This window comes from Gossypium hirsutum, chromosome D13 (assembly GCF_007990345.1).
Source record: "Gossypium hirsutum isolate 1008001.06 chromosome D13, Gossypium_hirsutum_v2.1, whole genome shotgun sequence".
Lineage (NCBI taxonomy): Eukaryota > Viridiplantae > Streptophyta > Magnoliopsida > Malvales > Malvaceae > Gossypium > Gossypium hirsutum.
Window position 1 is genome coordinate 1,855,917 of NC_053449.1, and position 22,154 is coordinate 1,878,070.

General features: G+C 33.0%; 2 protein-coding genes across 2 annotated transcripts; one reads left to right on the top strand and one right to left on the bottom strand.

The window, feature by feature from the left end:
• Positions 1-5,315: 5,315 nt before the first annotated feature.
• LOC107916984 (berberine bridge enzyme-like 8) lies at positions 5,316-7,165 on the top strand. The gene has a single exon (XM_016846372.2). The coding sequence runs from the start codon at positions 5,322-5,324 to the stop codon at positions 7,011-7,013; it is 1,692 nt and encodes a 563-aa protein (XP_016701861.1). The 5' UTR covers positions 5,316-5,321; the 3' UTR covers positions 7,014-7,165.
• A 10,628-nt stretch (positions 7,166-17,793) lies between these two features.
• On the bottom strand, positions 17,794-19,353 carry LOC107916821 (probable E3 ubiquitin-protein ligase RHC2A). The gene has a single exon (XM_041109895.1). It carries the CDS (start codon positions 19,098-19,100, stop codon positions 18,012-18,014), a length of 1,089 nt encoding a protein of 362 aa, XP_040965829.1. The 5' UTR covers positions 19,101-19,353; the 3' UTR covers positions 17,794-18,011.
• Between the last annotated feature and the right edge of the window lie 2,801 nt (positions 19,354-22,154).

Here is a 22,154-nt window from a genome sequence, read left to right on the forward strand (position 1 = left end):
ATATATAATAAAAGTTAAGCCTAAAATTCGAGCCTAATATGATTTAAACTCGAATTAAAAGCCTAAAACTCGTAATTCTCGTCATAATCCCGTCCAAAAATTCTGCTCGCATAGTCTTTACTAAAACAGTCATACCTTGAGCTCCCGAACTTAAAATCGAGTGATTCAATGTGCATTTCGAAGCTAAAAAATATTAACCAAGAAATGCCTAAATCCCATCCAAAAAGTCATCGCAAGTCTGATGATCTCTCAAACTTGAAAATTGGCAGCTTCGGTGAATGGAATTTAATAAATTTCACCCCATCCATGCATGTATCAGCTAAACTATAAGATAGTGTAACACATTCCTTTAGCACACGAATGAGCTCATGAGAGCATAACTACACCACACCAAGATGCACATAAGTGTAAGGCCCGAAGGTGATATAAAGCTCAAACAAGTGCAAAACCTCTAACAAAACTGAAAACGTGCTATAGCCCTTAATTGGCATGTCAACCATATCCTAACATTTCACTAAGTCTACTAGGACACATTACAATTATAATTAACATATATCTATCAAGGTCATTAACACATAAAAATAGACATATCGAATAAGGGAACTTTAAGTGCTTTCACGTACTTATGATCAAATCCATATTAGTAAAGGAAAAAGATTTGAACTCAAAACTTTACACACATAAGCACAACACTTAACCACTAAACCAGATTAATCACTTTGATCATTTTTTAACAATTCAAAAACAAGAATTTTGAGGCATTACATGGTTGACATTCTGCAAAATTCTAGATTATCTCGTGAAAGAGCATGGAAAAGGAGGCATAATAATTATGAGTCAATGAGGAGATTTTTGGGATATGCCTCGCATTTATAGGACACGGTGCAAGCACCTTAGACGAGAATCGACGAGCAATCGAAGAACGGTCAAAACAAGCCCGAAGTCAGGACGAGGAGAATTGGCTCGTCGGGACGAGGAGAATGGGATGTTGCGACATCATGACGTGTTCTCCTATTTGATAGTCCCATTTTAGACTTCAAGCAGGATTTCTTCTCCTAATTAAATTTTGATTACTTGAGGGATATTTTAATATGATTAGACCTCTAATCTTAAAGATGTAGCACTACAGGGCTTTTCTTTAAATGGGACAAAATGTAGTCACACATGGAGTTTTGGTGAGAGTTTGAGAGAATTTTGTGAAACCCTTTTTGTGAGAACTTTGGGTGTGAGCGTTGTATTCAGGATTTGGATTTATTATATTCTCATTGTACTCTCATTTTGTTTACTCCATTAATGTTAAGTCGATGTATCCTTTACCCGTGGTTTTTATCCTTTTCAGAGGATTTTTCCCCATAAAATATTTGTGTACCCAAATTTTCTTCTCTTTTCATTCTTATTCGTTGTTTATACGAGTCGATCCCCAACAATAACTTTGACTTTCCTAATAAGCAGTTTCTTCTGCAACACCCTTAACCCGTATCCGTCGCTGGAATAGGGTTTAGGAGCATTACCAAAATTTACAGATTATATTAAGATATTTCATGTTATTTTACAATCGTATCGGAAATTAATTATAATTTAACCATATCTTCCCTTCTATGGGCCCTCGAGGCCCAAATCATACATTAGAAACGAGTCGGGACTGAACCGGGAACTTAAAGAATTTTTCACAAAATTTCAAAATTTTTCCTAGGTTCAGGGGTCACACGCCAGTGTGGTCAGGTCGTGTGGCTCACACAGCCAAGTGATATGCCCATGCCTCAGGCCGTGTGGCATATGAGGTAGGGCACACACCCGTGTCCCTAAACCATGTAACTCTCTGACTTGCAACTTAATTAAGTGCAGGTGACACACGGCCAAGTCACACACCCGTATGCTAGATCGTGTGATCAATTTCAAAGTACTCTGTTTTAAAATTTTAAGATGTAGGGGACACACGGCTAGAACACATGCCCATGTGCTAGGCCGTGTGTCACACACGGCTGAGACACACGTCCGTGTCTTTACCCGTGTGGACAAAATAAGGCCATTTCCAAGTCTTATTTCTCACCCATTTGATCATTCACCTACACAAACATTTTAACACATCCAAAAGTCAATCCAAAACATTTAAAAACATGCAAAACTCAAGTCACATACTTATCATATCACTTCATAATCCATGTTTGTGAATTTATCTATTTAACCACATTTACTTAATATCATACTAATATTCATAAACCAAATTAAGCACTTATACCAAACATGAAATTAACTCATATGTTAATATGCCAAAACACATTCATCACAAGTCATTCCAATGGCTATATACAACCAAAATATTTGTATGCCAACTTTGGCTAACCAAACCTATACATGCCATTATATCCAAAAATAATGTCATAAATCTACCGAAGAGAGCCGATGGATAGTGTGAGTGATCTCCGCCAAGCTTGCAACCCAACAAGCTTCCGAGTACTATAAAACAGAGAAAATGAATCAGAGTAAGCACTTAGTGCTTAGTAAGTTACGAAAAGTAAACTTACCATTCATTTGTACACTAAGTAAACATACTCATGCATTCCAAACAACTTGGCCATAGCCTAAGCACATAATCTCACCAAGGAAAGCAGTGGTTAACGCTTTGCCTCTCCTTCCCTCAGGTGGAGGCCCCTACGGGACGGTCCAGGATTGGACTGATCTATTCTTGAAGGAGACAGACTGTGTTCTTCCCCCCATCCCTTTGGGAGAAAAGAAAACGTCGTAAGATATAATCTTGCTTTCTATTTTCTTTTAAGCTACTAATTTATTTCTTACTTCTTTTGTTTGTACAAAATCTGCCATGGAAAGTGAAGGGATTATGGTGAAAGCCAATGCCATGGTGAAGGACATACTGAAGGAATTGTCTACCTACTTAATAACCCTAGTCGTCTATAATATATCTAATACTTAAAATAAATAATATGGAATAAACTGAAATAATAAAATATCTATCATAAAAATAAAAGCTCCCTCGTCATTCTCCCTAGCTTGGAAAACGTCGGTGAGAAAACTTTCACCACATCAGCATAATTTTCTAGATTAGCTCTTTGCAGCCTCTTCTCCGTGATTAAAAACGTTGATGACTTAATATGTGCCCTTTCGTCCTGTTCATTCTTTAATTTCACGTCCATCTCCAAACATTGCTTCCAAACTAACTCCATATTCCACTGTATTTGAGTAAAATTTTCTCTTTCAAACAAAACAGCTTGCTGCATGTTTTCATCACAATACTCTCTATTGGTTTTAAGTTCCACTTCCAAATCCTTGACCTTTGTTTCTCGAAACTGTCTAAGTGCAACTTCTTGATTCAACCTTGATACAAGATCTGTCATGCTTGTTTTTGCTGTAGCAAGCTAGTCTCCTATTTTTGTTTCTAGACTCTCTATGTCCTTCACAAACAATATCAAGGGACTTCTTTTGCTTTCATTCGATGCAACCTCAAAAAGTTCATTAACAGCCAGCTTTTGAACATCACCTCCAGAGCTATCCAGGCATAGTGAGGTAGTAGCACAGAAAAAACCATGATCTTCACAAAATCCACCAAGGTCATTACCCTTAGCAATAGATGTGTCGTTCTCTTGTAATCTTGGTGTAGTGTTTTGTATTTTACTTTTTATCTTTTCACCAAGGGCAGCAAGTAACTAAATAGTGAATATCTAGTGGTACTTTGGAAAGAGACTTGAAGCTGATATGGAGTTGGCTGTAATTAAATTGTTCTAGCTATGTTAAACCACTTTATCATCTGATGAAGAGTAATGATGCATAGTGCTAATAGAAGAGTACCTTTGCAGATTTTTCAACTTGATAAAGTCCAATAAAATCACAAAAAAAAAAAAGAGTGGCTCCAGATATGCTACTAGTTCTTGTTAATCTTAGACCCAAGCCATTATTATTCTATGTGTAGCCACTGGGGGTAATTGCAGACTGGCTAATGAGCCAATTGACTCTTTTTCACAAAAACTTGCACTATATTTTCTTTTAAAATTCTTGTATGTCATCCCTTGATAAACAACAGCTAGTTTGCTATGTTTACTTGTATACATTTTATGTATGTATCTTTGTTTCTACATAGGATACCAGTTATATGTGGTCAGCGCTAGCAGATACTTCTCTTTAAAACAAATTACAATGTAATTTTAAGCTCATTAAGTTTGGATAGACTATTCCATTGTTATGGATAAAAACGTTTGATTCTTTGCACATGCAGGTGTTGGCGGCCAATCAATGCCATCAAGCAACAAAACCAGGTGCTAATTCCATCTTAATTTAATTTCAAAGTCCTTGTTTTAATTTACTTGTGAAGCCGGCCAATTAATTCCATCTTTGCTACTACTTTGACAAATTTGTAAGGTTTTTAAAATTGAATTGCACAAAATATTAATTTTAAATTTGATTGGTTTCGTTAATTGATTTAATTAAATAAATTATTATAAAATTTATAAATTTAAATATAGTTATAATAATTTAAAGAAATATTAAAAATCGGTTCAACCATCGATTCAACCGATTTTTTAATCAGACTCATTGTGATAAAATTCTAGTCTCAATGGAATAATTTTGGATATTTGAATTGATATTTTTATATTTTTATATTTAGATTGAATTAATTTATAAATTAATAGGTTGGATTTTTTTTATTTTTGGTTATTGATTTTATATTTGAGTAATTTAATTAGGTTTGGTTATTTTATTTTTGGATTGATTTGTATAAAAGTAATGGATATTTAAATATTGGACTAAGTTGGATTTATATAATGCTTAATCGAGTTATTCAATTCAAATATTCAAAATCGAAAACAGCTTTAATTGAATTAGCTCAGTTTATTTAGCTTAACCAAAATCTTGGTCACTCTTAGACATCATAATCAATTTAGGTATATATTTAAGAAAATTCCTACATTCACATGGAAATAACCAATTTGCTTTGAAATTTTCTTCTCTCATGCGTAAAATTCACAAATACCATCTTCAAATCCATCTTCCCAGCGTCTTAATGAACTCTAAGAATCTGTGGGTGGCAGTACCATACAGTATATATATTTGAGTAATTTAATTAGGTTTAGTTTTGGATGGATATAGAAGTAATGGATATTTAAATATTTAAATATCTAAAATCAAAAATCTATTCAATAAACAGCTTTAATCGAATTATTTATTTAGTTTAACTAAAATCTGGGTCACATATCATAATCAATTTAGGTATATATTTAAGAACCTTAAAAATTTGCTTTGAAATTTTCTTTTCTATTACCCAAACATCATAAATTCAATCTCGGCGTCTTAATGACTTTAAAAAATATATGTGGGTGGCAGTGCTATATACTATATATTATTATTCTGACTTTGGGATTGAGTCACGGACGATGGTCGGAAAAATCACTCGAGCTTATGAAAGGGAGGTCAAAGAGGGTGATGTGAAGATGGCGAGTCCGAAGTTCGGGATGTCAATATTATTTTTCTTCCTTTGCATCTCATTTTGCTCTTCAACAGACCAAAGTTTCCAGCAATGCTTTTCATCTCATTTACCACCTTCCAACATAACTTATGATGTTATCTTCACCCAAAACAGTTCTCAATATTCATCCATATTGCAGTCTTCCATACGGAACTTACGGTTTTCGAATGCTTCGAAACCACGTTACTTGGTTACCCCTTACAACGAAGATCATATCCAGGCAACCATAATCTGTTCCAAGGAACATCACATGCATGTTAGAGTTCGAAGTGGTGGACATGACTATGAAGGCCTCTCTTACATATCTGATGTTCCATTTATAGTTATAGATCTTTTCCATATCCGGTCTGTCATGGTAGATATAAAAAATGAATATGCATGGGTTGGAGCTGGTGCAACTCTTGGTGAATTATATTATAGTATTTCTGCCAAAAGTAATGTCCATGGATTCCCTGCGGGGAGTTGTCCCACTGTAGGGGTGGGGGGACACATCAGTGGAGGTGGATTCGGTACGATATTCAGAAAATACGGTTTAGCAGCCGACAATGTTATCGACGCCAAGATGATCGACGTTAATGGAAATGTTCTTGACAGGAAATCAATGGGAGAAGATCTGTTTTGGGCCATCAGAGGCGGTGGAGGAGCGAGCTTTGGTGTTATTTTCTCATGGAAACTTAAGTTGGTTCGTGTTCCTCCGACCGTAACCGTTTTTAAAACCGTAAAGTCATTGGAACAAGGAGCAACCAAACTTGTCCAGAAGTGGCAAAACATTGCATATAAGTTTCACCATGACCTTTTCGTCCATGCAGTTATACAAGTTACTAATCCGAATTCAAACCAAAACCCAACCGTTCAAGTTTCTTTCGATTGCTTGTTTCTTGGGACTACCGAAAGACTCCTCTCTTCCATACAACGTAGTTTCCCCGAGCTAGGCGTAACTCAAGAAAACTGCACTGAAATGAGTTGGATCCAATCCGTCCTTTACTTTGCTGGCTACTCAATTGCAGAATCCGCAGACGTTTTACTCAACAGGACAACACAATCTACGCAGTCGTTCAAAGGCAAGTCCGATTACGTAAAGGAAGCAATCCCCAAAACGGGGCTCGAAGGACTATTTAAAATGGTAGTGGAGGAAGAGACATCGGTGTTGATATTAACGCCTTACGGAGGAAGAATGAAGCAAATAAAGAGTTCGGCAACTCCATTTCCTTATAGAAGTGAGTATTTATATGGGATACAATATATGATTAGTTGGGATGTAGCAGAGGAAACAGGGAAACGCATAGGGTGGATGAGAAGGTTGTACAAGTACATGGAACCTTATGTCTCAACAGCACCGAGGGCTGCATATTTCAATTACAGGGATCTTGATTTGGGGAGGAACAGTTACCCAAATACAAGCTATGTGGAATCAAGCGAATGGGGTTTGAAATACTTCAACCATAATTTCAATAGACTGGTTCGGGTGAAGACTTTAGCTGATCCTCACAATTTCTTTTGGAATGAGCAAAGTATTCCAGTATTAAGGTTAGAATAAAGCATTGATTTGCTTTGTTTATATACACTTGTTTGAGGTCACATAAAGTATATATAATGCATGCTGTAACTGAAAATAATCACATGGGACTTCTATTATTGTACTACAAAGTTTCACACTTATTTGGACCCCCCTTACACTTATTTGCTTCATTTTGTGGCCATAGCTATTAGCATCTTAGTGTAGTACATTCAAAACAAAATTCAGGAGGTTAAAGGCCAAGAGTAAAAGCAATCAGCCATCCTATTGTATTCTCGATATACATGCCTGATATTATAATATCTCAATCTCGAGGCAACAGGTCTCAGATGGCATGGGTGACATATGGGTCTGACTGATGTATTATCAGAGTACCCTTAACATGATGCAATGCTTCCAAACAATCTGTTTCTAACAATAGATCACGAAAGCTATGCTCCCAAGCCTGTTCAAGACCATTAAGAATACCCCAAAGCTCCGCCTCATAAACATTGCACAACCCAATATTCCTTAAAACCCAAGCACCACGAGCTTAATGCACCTCGGATCAGGCCGCCCTCCATACCTATTCCGTATTCCAAGTTCTGGCCACCGTCTACATTTACTTTCCATTTCCCCATTGATGAAGAAGACCATGGATTATATAATTTTGATATCTCAATAAAATTAAAAATTCATGTTAAACAAAAATTATGGATGAAAATTACTATATTTCAATACAATCCTTTTCTGTGATTTACTCTACAATACGCATTAAAAATCATAATATTCTAATTGCCAATAACATGCACCAACGTATTGGAAAACTATTATTAGATTTATCAAAAATGAAAAAATAAGAATTAATTAAATTTGACAAATTGGTATTTCATATGCTCAATCATCTTATATTGCAAACATTTTAATCAAATAATTAGATTGAATTAATAAAATAAATTATTTTAATATTCGTATCAATCATAAAACTTAACTATGATTTTAATTCAATTTACTCACACAAGATTCAAGCACGGGACTTAAAAAGTAAGTTGACGTCTTACCATTGAATTAATAGACTCATTCTTGTCAACAATTTTACAAAAATTAAGGATAATTCTTATGAACCAAGTCAAACATAGTTTCGAAATTAATGGAAAAAAAATTCCAAAGAGAAGGGAATCAAACATAAGACCAAAAACACACATCCAAGGTACTTAACCACTAAAACATATCAATTTACTTGACATAATTTAATAATTCAAAATTTTAAAAAATTGGGGTGTTACATTTTACACTGGTATAAGTAGATCCCTTCTCTTTTTTAAATATGGATAAACCTAAAATACATCTAGGATTAGTAATTTATGGATATGAAAGGAGGTTAACAAAATTTGAAAATTAAGTTTCTTATCCAACCGAACTTGAATAACATAAATTCTATTATATAAAACCCCCCTAACAATACTGTGAAAGCGAATGGGGTATTTGCTTGGCAAAACGAAACTATGGCTAAAATGGTGCTTGAAATTATGGCCAAAGTTTCAACCACGAAACAAAAAGTGCGAAAAAAAAAGAATACCGAGATTGTTTACATAATTCAACCTTAGGGCCTTGCCCAGAGCATTGTTCCACTATCTTCCTCACAATACAAACAATGACACCAATTTAGCAACATCACCATTGTACAAAGACTAGACCACTCTCCCTCTAAGCTTCCCCCTCGGAAGCTTAACTTTGCAACTCAAGACTCCCTTGATTGCTTTTAGAAATAATACACACATTCCTATTGCTAACTTCAACAAATTTGTACTCTATCAAACTCTCAAAACTCGTGGTTCATCTTAACCTAGGTAAAACTTAAGCTTATATAGTATTTAAGTTTTGTTTATATAAGAATTATAATCTGATCACTTCTATATAAAGAAGGTTAAAAATCAACACAAGATACTACTTCCATAAGAGTTTCGATTTAATCTAATGCTTTCAGAATATGAAAAGTGGCTTTCCTTACTCAACAAGTAATCTATCTTAGGTCGCAAGAAGTCAATCTTTTAAATCTTTAATGAATGAGCCTTACACTTCTAAATATCTTTAAATAAATGGTCCAATAATTTTATTCTAAAATCTATCAACTCTTTAAAACCGACTATTACCTAAAATTATGACAATTATTTTTAGGGGTGTGCAAATTTCGGGTAAAATCAAATTAATTCGGTTAATCGACCCCCGACCGAATTAATTCGGTCGGGGGTCGATTAATAATTTTTTGGAAGTTTGGTTAACGGTTAATTCGGTTCGAAATCGGTCAATTAACCTAATTAACCGAATTTAATAAATAATATTATAATATATATAAGTATTCGGTTGGTTCGGTTAAATTTTTTGGAAATATAAATTAATCGGTTAGTTAAGCCGGTTAATTTTTGATATGTTTTATACTTATTTTAACCAAAAATAAAAAATATATATTTCAATTAATTCGGTTAACAACCGAATTAACTGAAAAATTTCAATTCTGTTAATTTTTTAAAAAAAATTAGTTCGGTTAACAGTTAAGAATTTAAAAAAGTCAATTAATTCAAATAATAGTAGTTCAGGTCGGTTAACCGATTGAACACCCTTATCTATTTCAACTAAAAAACCAAACTTTATCTCTAAATATATCAACCAATATCAACTTTAAAATTTAAACTTACTCCAAAACTCATTAACACCTCTAGATGCTACAAAAGCTTAATATTTTACATGCTTATTGAAATCTACACGTTTAGAATTATATACTATTTGGTGGGCCTATCGAGGCAGAGAAGCCGAGGTGATACCCACTGCAACACACACATGCTACCTTTCTCTCTCCATTTTCTTTTCTATTTCATCTCCTTCTTAACTTATTATAAATACTCACCCGTCACTCCATTTCTTCACTCTCTCATTATCTCTCAGCCCCCCCTCCTCCCTCCCCCCCCCCACCCCGCACCCCCCACAAAAGAATCTACCTTTACTCTTTGTTGCTGCAACAATCTACTGCACTGTTTTAGCTTCCAAAAGGGAACTCAAAAAAGAATCCAGAAAGAAAAAGGACCTCCATTGATCCTTTTTCAAAACCTTGTCATCAATGGCTTCAAGTCTCACAACAACATGTTCTACTTCACCACCACCGACTTTCTACTTGGATGAGAAATGGAAGTTATCAAAGAAAGAAACTTCTTCATCATCATCATCAATAAGGAGCCGTTCATCATTCATCGTCAAGAACTCTTCTAATAAAAGATGTGCTTTCACAAGGAAATGTGCGAGGTTAGTGAAAGAACAAAGGGCTCGTTTTTACATCATGAGGCGTTGTGTTACCATGCTTATTTGCTGGCGTGACTACACTGATTCTTGAACCAAAAAACCTTCCTTTGTGATGGGTTTTTTTTTTTGCCATTTTCTTTTTGCTGAGTTAATTTTAGCTAGCTAGAGGTTTATCAATGGCATCCAAGCAAGAAGGAAGAAGAAGAAGAAAGTAGACATCATAAGCTATATATATATTTACACTTGTATATAAAGAGTTGTTCTTTGAATCTCTCTCCATATAAGGAGCTATGGGTTTCTTCTGATGTGACTTGCTTTCAAAATATTAATATAAATTAGAAGGGATCATCATCAAAGTATAGGTTTCTCCATTTTTATTTCTTCATGTTTGCTGTATTCTTTTTTTTTCTAGGTTTTTCTATAGTTTTGAGATCTAAGAAAGTAAAAAAGAAAAAAAAAATTCATATGCAAGTTTTGTTCTGGTTTGGATCTGGGTGCTAATTTGGTTACATAGACCATTATTATTTTATTATTTTTCAATGATATTTTGATTTCTTTTCAAGTTAGTCACATTTGAACATGGGAGAGTGAAGATGCCATTTTTATTCTATTTTTGTACATCAACTTATATTATAAAAGTAGCAGTAAATTCTTTGATTAATTTAAGAAATACAGGATACAAAAAAAGAAGATAAACATATTTTATCGTCAATCTAAACTCACCCAACTCACCCGTAAAGAAGTAAAAGAGAAAGAAAAGGAAGGAGAAGTAAATGGACACTATTCTCAAAGTTTCTGTCGAAAAGAAATCCAAATGACCAAATTATCCTGCTACTTAGTGGTTTGACCAGTCATGGACCACCACTCAAAAGGGACATATTAGTAAGTTAAAATGGTGATAATATATACTTTATTTTATGGTTTTCAGTGTTAAATTTATTTAAGGATTTGATGGATGATTGTAGTAAATATAGGGGAATGAAGAGGGTATTAATGTCAAAAGGAAAAGAATACAGCTGGGTTACTGAATGGGATCTGATCTGACCATTCGTTTCTAAAAAAATGGTAAAACCCCTTTGGGAATCATAAAGTTTTCAGTACTAAAACAAGTCATCTACAGTTTTATTATTACATTCTTTTTTTTTTCTTTTTATAACTTTGGGAATGAAAAAGTTTGTCTATTAATAAATTATTTTTTCTATTTCATTGAAATCTATTATAATAATTTCCACTATTTTTTACGACTGAGTTGTAACTTAATTCATATTGGTATTATTGTCAATGTAAAATAACGTAAATTTAAATGCGCTGAAATATATTCTTCTCTTATTTAAGGGTTGATGAGAGATTATGAGTAATTTTAAGCATTGCATAGAGAAATGCGACCGACAATAACTATTGCAACGTTAGAAGCTTTAAAATCAAAATTAGAGATAGATTGCATTGATAAATTGTCGATAATTGCACTCTAGTGCCATCATCATCATCATCAGACCAATCCAACCTTCAAGATATCCTATCACATCAATTATGCATAATAAATTAAGTATCAAATGATCTAGCCTTCTCGTCCAATCTTACAAGTAGAATTACATTGCTTTATGATTCCACAAAATTTTCTATTGAGTCTTAAACGTTGCAATAATAAAAAGAGTATAGATTCAAATGTGCTTAAGCGCATATTATCTTTTAATTTAAAGATAAACGAGTTTATGGGCAGCTTAAAACTTGAATAATTCACAAATTTCGTTCTCTATCCACAATCAAACATGTAATTATTTATTAAAAAAAGATAAAATTAAGATTCTTTTACTAGTATAATCATTCAAAAAAAATAATCACAAAACTATACTAATTTTCTTGGTAGCCGATTTATTGATAAGAACTTATCACCTCTCAAATGTCCATTGTGTGGGCTAAGACAAATTGGTACAAAAAGATTTTCTTTTTGGCTTTAGTGTTTCAATTGCATTGATTTCTTCTATCTCCTCTCACTTTCTTTTGGGTCCTCCTCATAAATAAATTTAGGTCAAAGAACCACCTTCTTTTCTTCATAATTTTTTCTTTTCATGGCATGCATTTTCTAGGTGATCAATGAAACATTAGTCAATAACTAGATCAAGATTTGAACATTAAATGATTAATTTTTAGGTTGGCATGCTAAATGGGTCCCTAAAATTATAACAACAAAATTGAAAAAAAAAAAGAGAGAGAGAGAAATTGGAGGAAGAATATATATATATATAAAGGCAACTAATTTGTACACTTTAATTTATAGGGTGGCCTAGGCCTCAATAGGTCAAAGAAAAAAGTGGGGAAAAAAACATAAGTCACCCCACAAATCTTAACAAAGATGATTAATATCTTTGATTTATATTTACATGTTGATTTTTTGATCATTACATTTTGGATTACAATGATAAAATCATTTTTGCCTTTTGTTGTGTATATCCTTCTTTTACCCTAATTTATATGCAACCAAATCTTTCTCTTTCTTTAGCTAATTGATTATGGAATCTTAGCTTGTGACCATAACATATATAAAATACAGAATTTCCATCCCATTAAGTCAAGATTTTGTCCTTTCTTTTTTGTTCCAAAGTGTATATCAATATGCACTTACAAGCTATCAAGCTATTAAATTTTGAGATAATGTTAATTTTAGTATTAATGTTTATATATATATATTTCAATTCCATTTTTAAAAAAATTTAATTATTAATATTTCGAAAGAGTCAAATCATTTTTTTAATGAAAATATTCACTAAAATATTAGGCTTTTAACAATATTGACGTGGTAACTTGTGTAAAAGTATGTGTGTATTTTATGCTGAACTAATACTATTTGTCTTATATGTCATCAGGCCCGGCCCTAGGGGTCGTCTGGAGGTGCGGCCGCCCAGGGCCCAAGGTTGAACAGAGTCCAAAATATTATTTTTCAATTGTTAAGGGGTCCAAAATTTTTTTTTAACTTTTAAAGGTTAAGAATAAAATTTTACCAACTTTTAAGGGACCTAAAAAAAATTTCTCCAACTTTTAAGGAACCTAAAACCCCATTTTATAAAAAAAAGGCATGTATGTCATGCCCACAATAATTTAAATATCATAAAAATATTTTTAAAAAGGTAAAAAAATATTAAAAGTCATAAAAATAAAAAATAAATACACGTGGATTGTCACGTGGGCTGCCATATTTAAAATTTTAACATTTTAGTCAATATTTTTGTTGAAAAATAGCAATTTCTTTTAAAAGGTTGATAGTTAAATTTTACTATTTTTTAACAATTAAGGGTCAAATATAAAAAAAAATTAATTTTTAAAAAAATGTAAATGTTAAAAACTAAATTATCGTAATGCTTTAAGGGTGGATTTGGATGGGCGATACGGTATTTTGCGGTTAGATTACTTTTTGTTTCGTGCTACAGTATATTTACATTATCTAATATTACCGTCACCGCTGCTTTTACACTAACTGTAGATAAATACACCGTCTATCCAAACCTACCCTAAATTTTAATATCAACATTTTCCTATTTGATAAGAAAGATGAAAAGCTACATTTAATCTAATAATTGAAATTCATAACTAGTTATATATTACTTTTGTAATTCAAATGTTAAGTTATTTTGTTGATGTTTATTTTTGGCAAAACAAAAGATTAAAGAATAAAAAGGAATCACTTGGATCAAATTTGGTAATAAAGTGGTCCATAGTTTCAGGGAAACAGCCATTGTATCCATTAAATGTATGCATCTCTAACCTTTAGATAAAAGGGGTTAATAGATTTGGGTTCAAATCTTAATCTCAAAGTTCTAAACCAAATAAGATGTTTAAGGGTGAGTTTGGATGGACGGTACGTTTACCTGTAGTTAGTGTAAAAACAGCGATGGCGGTGATATTAGATACTATAGCGATACTGTAGCGTGAGACAAAAAGTAAACTAAACACACCGCACTATCATTCAAATTCACCCTAAAAAACATAAAAAAAAAGAAATAAAATAAACTAACCCCAAAGCCATTACTACTGCGGATCTATCCCTAAACTCTGAGAATTTTTCCTTTATATAGGACAAAAGGTCTAGGAAATAGGGCAGAACCTTTAGGTCCTTGTTTGGTCAACGGTCACATCATGACCGTAAGCTCGAGCAGTATGATAAACCCCTGAAATTGGAAGTAAACCACTTGTCACCTCCCCGTTGGCAAGCTACCTTCCAAATGGGACCATAAGTCACATGGGTAGGCTTGGAACTATATGGGGAATGGGACCCCATTCCTTCACAAAGGGTTTTGGCCTTTGTTGGGTACCCCCCTTCTCCCAACTCTAGTGGATTACGTGTACATCCTATCCATCCTCTACACTTTGTTTCATGTCTTAGATTTTAATTTTACAAGTACCGGGGTAAATTATATTAGGTGATATTTTGAATATAAATTATAAATGAAAATGAAAATTTAAAAATTTAAATATCATATGGTTAATACATTTAGGTTACATTTTGATTAGTCGAATCTTAGATTACGGTTCATAATAGGATTACGAAAATATAAGATTATGGGTAGAATGTGAGATTATCTTACTTGGTTCATTTTGTTGGAATATAATATCAAAGTGTTTGGTTGATAAAATGTAATATTACCTAAAAGCACATTTTACTCATTTATTTTTTTTACAAGTTTAGTTCCTTTAATATTTTTTTGTCTCAATTTTTATAAAATTTTTATAATTTATTATAATTTTTAATTTTCATTACAATTTATAAATTAATAAGTAAAAGATGTGATATTAAAATAAATTTATTTAAATCATATTTATAATAATTCATGAAAAGTGATTGCAGCACCAACCATAATTATAATTATAATCGTAATTAATGTATTAATAAATTATTAAATAAAATATAATAATTTTAATTGCAATGTATGGCATCTATTGGTTCGTTGTTAAATTTTTTGTTTGCTTGTTTTCAATTAGTTTTAAATTTTATTTTAAAAAATCCTGAATTGATTAAAATAATAAAAACAAAAGGTAAATTGGTTCAAAATTTAAGATTATGCCCATAATTTAAGATAACTTAAGGAATGAGCTGTAATGAGATTACACCCTATATTACGGTATATTGACACTATTCCATAATGTGAAATTACAAGATGATCGGAACATTGACAATCTGAACACCATAATCTTATTTTGAAATGTAACCGTAATATTACATTTAACGAACCAAACACCCATTAAGGTTTTTTTACACAAAATTAGAAGACATGGGCACTAATAGACCTGTCCATAGGCCGGGCCGGGTTCAGGTCGGGCCCGAAAAAATTTTCGGCCCTCCTCCTAGGCCCAGGCCCGGCCCGAAATATGGGCCTGAAATTTTGCCCGGGCCCGGCACGGGAAAAATATCATAAGCCCGAGCCCGGCCTGGCCCGGCCCATTTTTAAAATAAACATTAAAAATTATTTTAAAAATAAAAAAATTATTTTAAAAGTATTTTAAAATTAAAAATAAAAAAATATATTTATTATATTCGGGCCAAAAAAGTGGTGCCCGAGGCCCGGCCCGTTTTTTAAACGGGCCTCATTTTTTGCCCAAGCTCATATTTCGGGCCTATATTTTTACCCGAACCTTCCCATATTTCGGGCGGACCATCGAGCCGGGCGGCCCGGCCCATGGACAGGTCTAGTCACTAATTTTACATTTCTAATTAAACCTAATTGTTTGAACCAATTGTGAATAGAAGACTTCAAAGGCTGGGTTACTTACCTAACTCAAGTTGGCCCATAAACCATACTATTATTGTCTTATTTTACTTTTATATATTTTTAGAATAAAATCTATTTGGACTATCATATAGGACTGTCGTTAGGAATGTAACGAAATTTTAACAGTAGAGTGACCATTTCGTGTAACAAAACAATAACGTAAATGACTAAAATATAATATAAGACAAACAAAAATGACTATTTTATAGTTTACCTTTCTTTTTATATAGCATATACAAATTAAATTATAGAGACTAATTTGTGAATATTTAACTCATTTCGGCCGAAAGCTTAATTTATATTAGCCATTGAATCGTCAAACTAAGCTCCTCTCCCAACCAACAAAATTGATTAGAAAAAATTGGCCCTTAATAATAGCAAATTTTTTTATTATGGTACTTATACTTTAAAGATGTTGATTTTTAGTACACATTTTATTTGGTCTACTAAACTTGTATCTATTACTTACTCTTAAATTAAGCAAGAAGTAATGTGGCACACCTCTCTTATCATAGCCTCCACATCTGACCAAGATCACAATCTTGATTAGCTTACTAATTCCATCATTGAGTCTCAACCATCTGAAGTTGACCCTGATGCTCGACACTTTGTTGATGAAGTTGCTATGGCTGAAAGCAATGTAAGCTAATTGTTGGTGTAAATGTTGCGACTGAAGAGTTGGAAATAGTAGCCCTGCAACTCAAAGGCGTACCAAGGCGTTTGTAACTAGGGAAACTGAAACTGAGTATGACAAGATGAAGGATGCTGGGAAATGAAGGAAAAGAAAGTAACCTTTTATTCTTTAGGTTTCAAAAATTTGACACAATACCCAGAAATACCAATAATTCCTCTCCAATCCATAAATAAAAGGATAATACATTTTTATGCACTTGAATTCACATCTTTTTATATTGGCAACAATGTTAATGCCAATCGAATTAAGACTCAGTCGACTTAAACAAAATATTCAATAAAATATGAAATCACTCGAATAAATTTCTAGCATTCAGAACTGAAGAAGTACATGTACAGCTTTATCCATGTGCAATTATTTAACTTTCATGCTTCCAATGAATTAGTCTCTTTGAAGATAAATTGTCAACTTCTCATGAACCCTAGAAAAGACAATAGTGGCCAGTTAATCAGCTTAACATTACAGTTAAGCTATGACTGGGAGAGAGACTCACTCGCTCACTAACTCACTATGTGTGACCTTGTTCGATTCTCTTGTCTCACTCAATATATTTTAAGAAGTCCCCCACGCAAGGACTCCACTTCCACCACTAACTTACCTGATTCGTATGTCTCTCAAATTTGGCTTAGGCATAGGATACAAGTACAATATATTCTTGAATCAAATACGAATGTGAAACACAGATACTTTGCTCCTTAATAATAATAAAAAGACTAATTTGTTCCTTAAATACTCCTATTGGTCTCATTGGTTTCTTTTTCCAAGACTGATTCAAAGCACGGTTAATTAATACACATTCAAACTTGATAATTTTCTTTTTCTGTCAACAAGAAAGTAAATAAGATTATGTAACCAAACCATGAAATGCAGTGAACTTTAAGCACCACTTCTAACCCATAGCTGACATACTTTGAACACCTCTAGTCAAAAACATTGAATGAGTAGGAAGTCTTGGATGTTGAGCAATAAAAACTCAAAAAGGTACTACTTGCAAGAAGTAGATTAAAAATTGAAGTCAAAACACTTGAGATTAAAACTGTATGGTAATTGTAATTTCATATGCCAAAAAAGAAAAATCAAAGATATGCTTTTTCCTTCCATTTTATTATCTGAGTTTGAAACTTTGTCCCAATTCACAAAATCATGGAATTGAGATGAAAAGAAGAAAGCCATTTCATCCCCTTTCTTTCCTCAATAATTTACAATGATAAGAAAAAACATCCCATTCAATGGAACCACTTTCTATGGCTCTTGGTACATTGTGTGAATTATGTTCAAAATCATAAGCCATTACCTTCTTCTTCTCCTACTTCTAGATCTTGCATTATCAAGTTCAAGAGCCCAACCTCTTCTCCTTGAAGGAGGACTAAAAAGGGAAAATGATCTACTACTTCTCCTTATCCTTGAATCCAACCTAGGAGAAGAACTTGAACCACTAAAACACCCAAACATATTCCGCAACACCCTTCTAAGATACCCTCCTCTTTCCCTCCCTCCACTCCCCCATGAAACCCTCCGCGGCACCAACCCTCCGCCGCTAAAACCACCATCCATTTCCGTATAAACAACGGGAAACTCTCTATTCTCTCCAGCTGAAAACCTCCCCACCGCGAACCCACCACCCTGTAATCTCCAAATGGTCAACCCCATGGGGGTCTCATCCAATGAATTTGAACTCCCGTCCCCTTCTTCCCCTTTAGCTGCCGGCAATTCATGGCGGCAAACGGGGCATGAATTTCGCAACCGAAGCCAAGGGAGTAAACAGTTTGAATGGTACAAATGGTTACAAGGCATGTTTAAAACTTTGGTTCCTAACTCGAATTGTTCTTTGCATACCGCACAGAACAGTTCGTTATGGATATGGGTATCGTCTATTTCCACCATTGGCATTGCCTCAACCGCCGCTTTCGACGCCGGCGGTTGGTTGTGACGCCCAATGTTGTGGATTTCCATTTGTGATAACTGCTCAATTAACCGGTCAAACCCAGGACCTAACAGAAACTCCGACATGCTCGCCGGTAAAGGCCGCAAACCCAATCCACCTCCGTCGTCATAATAAAGCTCAAACCCCCTCCCACTCTGTTCAACATTTGTACTTTCCCCGGAAGGTGACGCCAAGACGATGACGGGATTAAAAGGAGAACGATCGCCACCGTTCATCCGGCTTCGACGAAGGGTAGTTGAGCTATTGTACATCGCGGTGAATCCATCGCCGCCGACGAGACGGGAGTCAGCGTGGAGAGCACGCGCTGCATGAGGCATGTTTTCGATCTCTTCGATGAATCCGCCGTCACAGTCGGGGCAAGTAATCGGATCTTCGTTGGAAATCAAGAAGAACTGATTGCATTGGTAACACCAATACGACGTCGTCGCTGCCATACAGATTTAATAAACCAAAACAAAAAAAAAAAGAGGGGGACTTTTACAAAAAAGAGGAAAAAAGGAAACTAAATTCCGAAAAGAGTGAACATATTTCCTTTTACGCTGTTTGGTTTGAGTCTTTGAGAGGAAGGAAAGAGCTCTGTTTTTATTCAAAGGGGAAAGAAAGAGTAATGAGAAATAAAAGGAGACCACGAATTATTCTTTTATATATAAAACGCTGCGTTGAACGGGATTGCCGCGTTAGCGTCCTCCCTACGCCCCTAGTTTTTATTTCCTTTATTTTACACCACCAGCTTATATTTTATTTTTTAAAATCATTCCTTCACCGTCACTATACCAAATACTCGTCTTTTAAAAAAATACATAAATTTATATAAGTAAGGGTGAGCAATTAGTTAATGTGGCCAGTTCGGTCGATTTTTTCTCCAACTTGACCGACTTATATGGTATAAAGCGGCCTGATCGAATCGTCTTATTTAAAATATATTAAATATTAAGTTAGTTAAGTTGGTCGTTCCGATTATGAAATTGATCGCTCTCCTCTACAATGTAAGTACTTGAACCTAATTTCGTACTTAAAATTGACCTTTTTTCTTTCAAATTAGTACTTACAGTAAATAACTTACTCATTACGGAATCTATCTTTATTATTTATAAATTAATTTGTTTCTGATTGAATAATATGAATATTTTTGCAGGCAATCATGCAAGTTGATGGTTTAAAATTTAAATGGAATAAATCTCTTATTTATGTACTAATGAACGTGTAAAGTAATGCATATACATTTAAACAACTTGTTTAGTACTTTATTTATTTAAAATTTCATGATTTGCTGAAATTATTGTATAGAAAAAAATTAATTTAGCCCATTTTAAAGAAAATAAGCAAAGCCAACCATTTTGTCATACATTATTAATTTCCCAACCCTCCAATTAAATAATTTAGGGTAAGATCACATACCTACCGGCTTAATCTTGTAAACATTATTTTATTTTAAATTCTAAACAATTTTTTATTAGTAGGGACTTTTATCCTATATAAAGTTTCCGATTATTATTACTTACTTGCCGGTTGAGTTTTAGCTCGACTGACATGGGTATTGTTGCTAATACAAGAAGATGTGGGTTCGAGTACGCTGAAGCGTATTATCCTCCTATTTATGGGTTGGGGAGGGACTATAGGTAATTCTATACACTGTATCAAAAAGAGCAGATATGATCAAAACCCAAAGTTTGAATTCGAGTCATTTCTTTAAGAGTGTAATGTATCTTACTATTGCACTCAATGCTTGTTAGTTTATTGTATTTTTTTAAAACAATATAATACATGTATATAATTGTAAAAACATATATCTAGCAAATTTTAAAAGTAAAATACATAAGTATTTTTCATTGTAATTTTACATTATAACATGAATTTAACAATGACCACTATATTTTTTACATATTTTTACTATCTATAAAGATTAATTCTTTCGAGGTTCGTAACTATCCTTTTTAACAATGTTATTTCTAAAATTCGAACTTCACTTAGTATTTTATATTAAACTCGTTGAAAATAAACCTGATAGTTTTTTTTAATACATATTTTTTTGATAATATTTAATATAAAGTAGAGATATATAAAATTTTAATTTTTTGAATCAAAGTACGATTTATCGAATTATAAAAATATTAATAAAATTTAAATATAAATATTTTTTTAGTATAAAGATGGATAAATTTGTAGATAGAATTAATTTATATAAAAAAAATTTCAATTGTAGTAGAGATGTTTATGAATTAAGTTAGACTTTTATATGACATTATTATATTTTATATTTGTCTAAGCTTGACTCTATTTGAAATATAAGTCTCAAATTTTGTTCAATTCTACCAAAACTTGTAAATGGCCAACTTAATCTCGTTTTAAGTTTGTTTATATTATCTTTTACAAAAAAAATTGACTTTTTTAATTTAATATGTTTTTCTTTTATTAAAACTTTAAATATAGATAATTTAACTTATTTTATTATAGATTCAATTTTTTATGAGATATAAACTATATATTATATATAAGAATAAAATAAAATAATGTATTGCATACATGTGTAGATCAAGTTGAGCTCGGGTTTTAAATGATAGAGCTCAAGTTTAACTCATATTTAAAACAGATCTATTTTTCTTTTATGTTAACCTATATTTGGGTTTAATATTTTATCCAAATCCTCCCAAATATCGAATTTAAATGGATAATCCATCATTTAAACAACTTTACACCATACATTTGATTATTTCTTTTAGTACCATCACTTAAAATTATTTTTTTGGTGAATTATAAGAAGGGAGCAAAGCCCTACCAGCAATGCGACTAACACAACTCGAACCCAGGTCAAATTTGGGGCGGTGCCAAAACATGGGTTCAAATTTTTTTGAGTTTAATATTTTGTCACTCCTTTCATACGTTCAAATTTAAATGAATAACTTATTGATTATTTTTTTAGTTCCACCATTTGTTTACAAGGACTTTTTCCCTTTTCATAAAAGAAGGAAGAAGGGCGAATTTACACGTGATGCTGAAAACAATCCAAAGTCTCACTAGTCTATATTGATATTGATCATATTTTACTAAGAGACTATTTATAAACCCACAAAAAATATATACCTGTTGAAATTGAAAGGAATTGGGTAGTTAATTTAATTAATTAAAACCAATATATTCATAAAAAATAAGTGTTTACACAGAACAACTTTAGACAACAAACTAGCAGGCCTAACATTGAGCAATGAGATAAAGACATCATTGATTAAACAATTTAGAAATATAGAAGACTAAATAGGAGGGGCAGGTAATTCATCCTTGTCCAAAATATGAACCAAGAAAGATGGCTGTTGACACAGTCAATTGAAGTCACACATCTCCCTTTCAAAATTTATGTTGCGAGTCCTTAGAAACATTCTTCCTTAGAAGGGAGTTAATTGTGATAATAGGTGCAAAAAAATATGCATATTCGGAGGATAATTCCTATGCGTTATACTAAAGCTCAAATGATTTGGGATCGATTGGGTGAT

Bases quoted from the DNA above. Each gene is read 5' to 3' on its own strand.
- LOC107916984 (XM_016846372.2), top strand. From the start codon at position 5,322: ATGTGGGTGGCAGTGCTATATACTATATATTATTATTCTGACTTTGGG.
- LOC107916821 (XM_041109895.1), bottom strand. From the start codon at position 19,100: ATGGCAGCGACGACGTCGTATTGGTGTTACCAATGCAATCAGTTCTTC.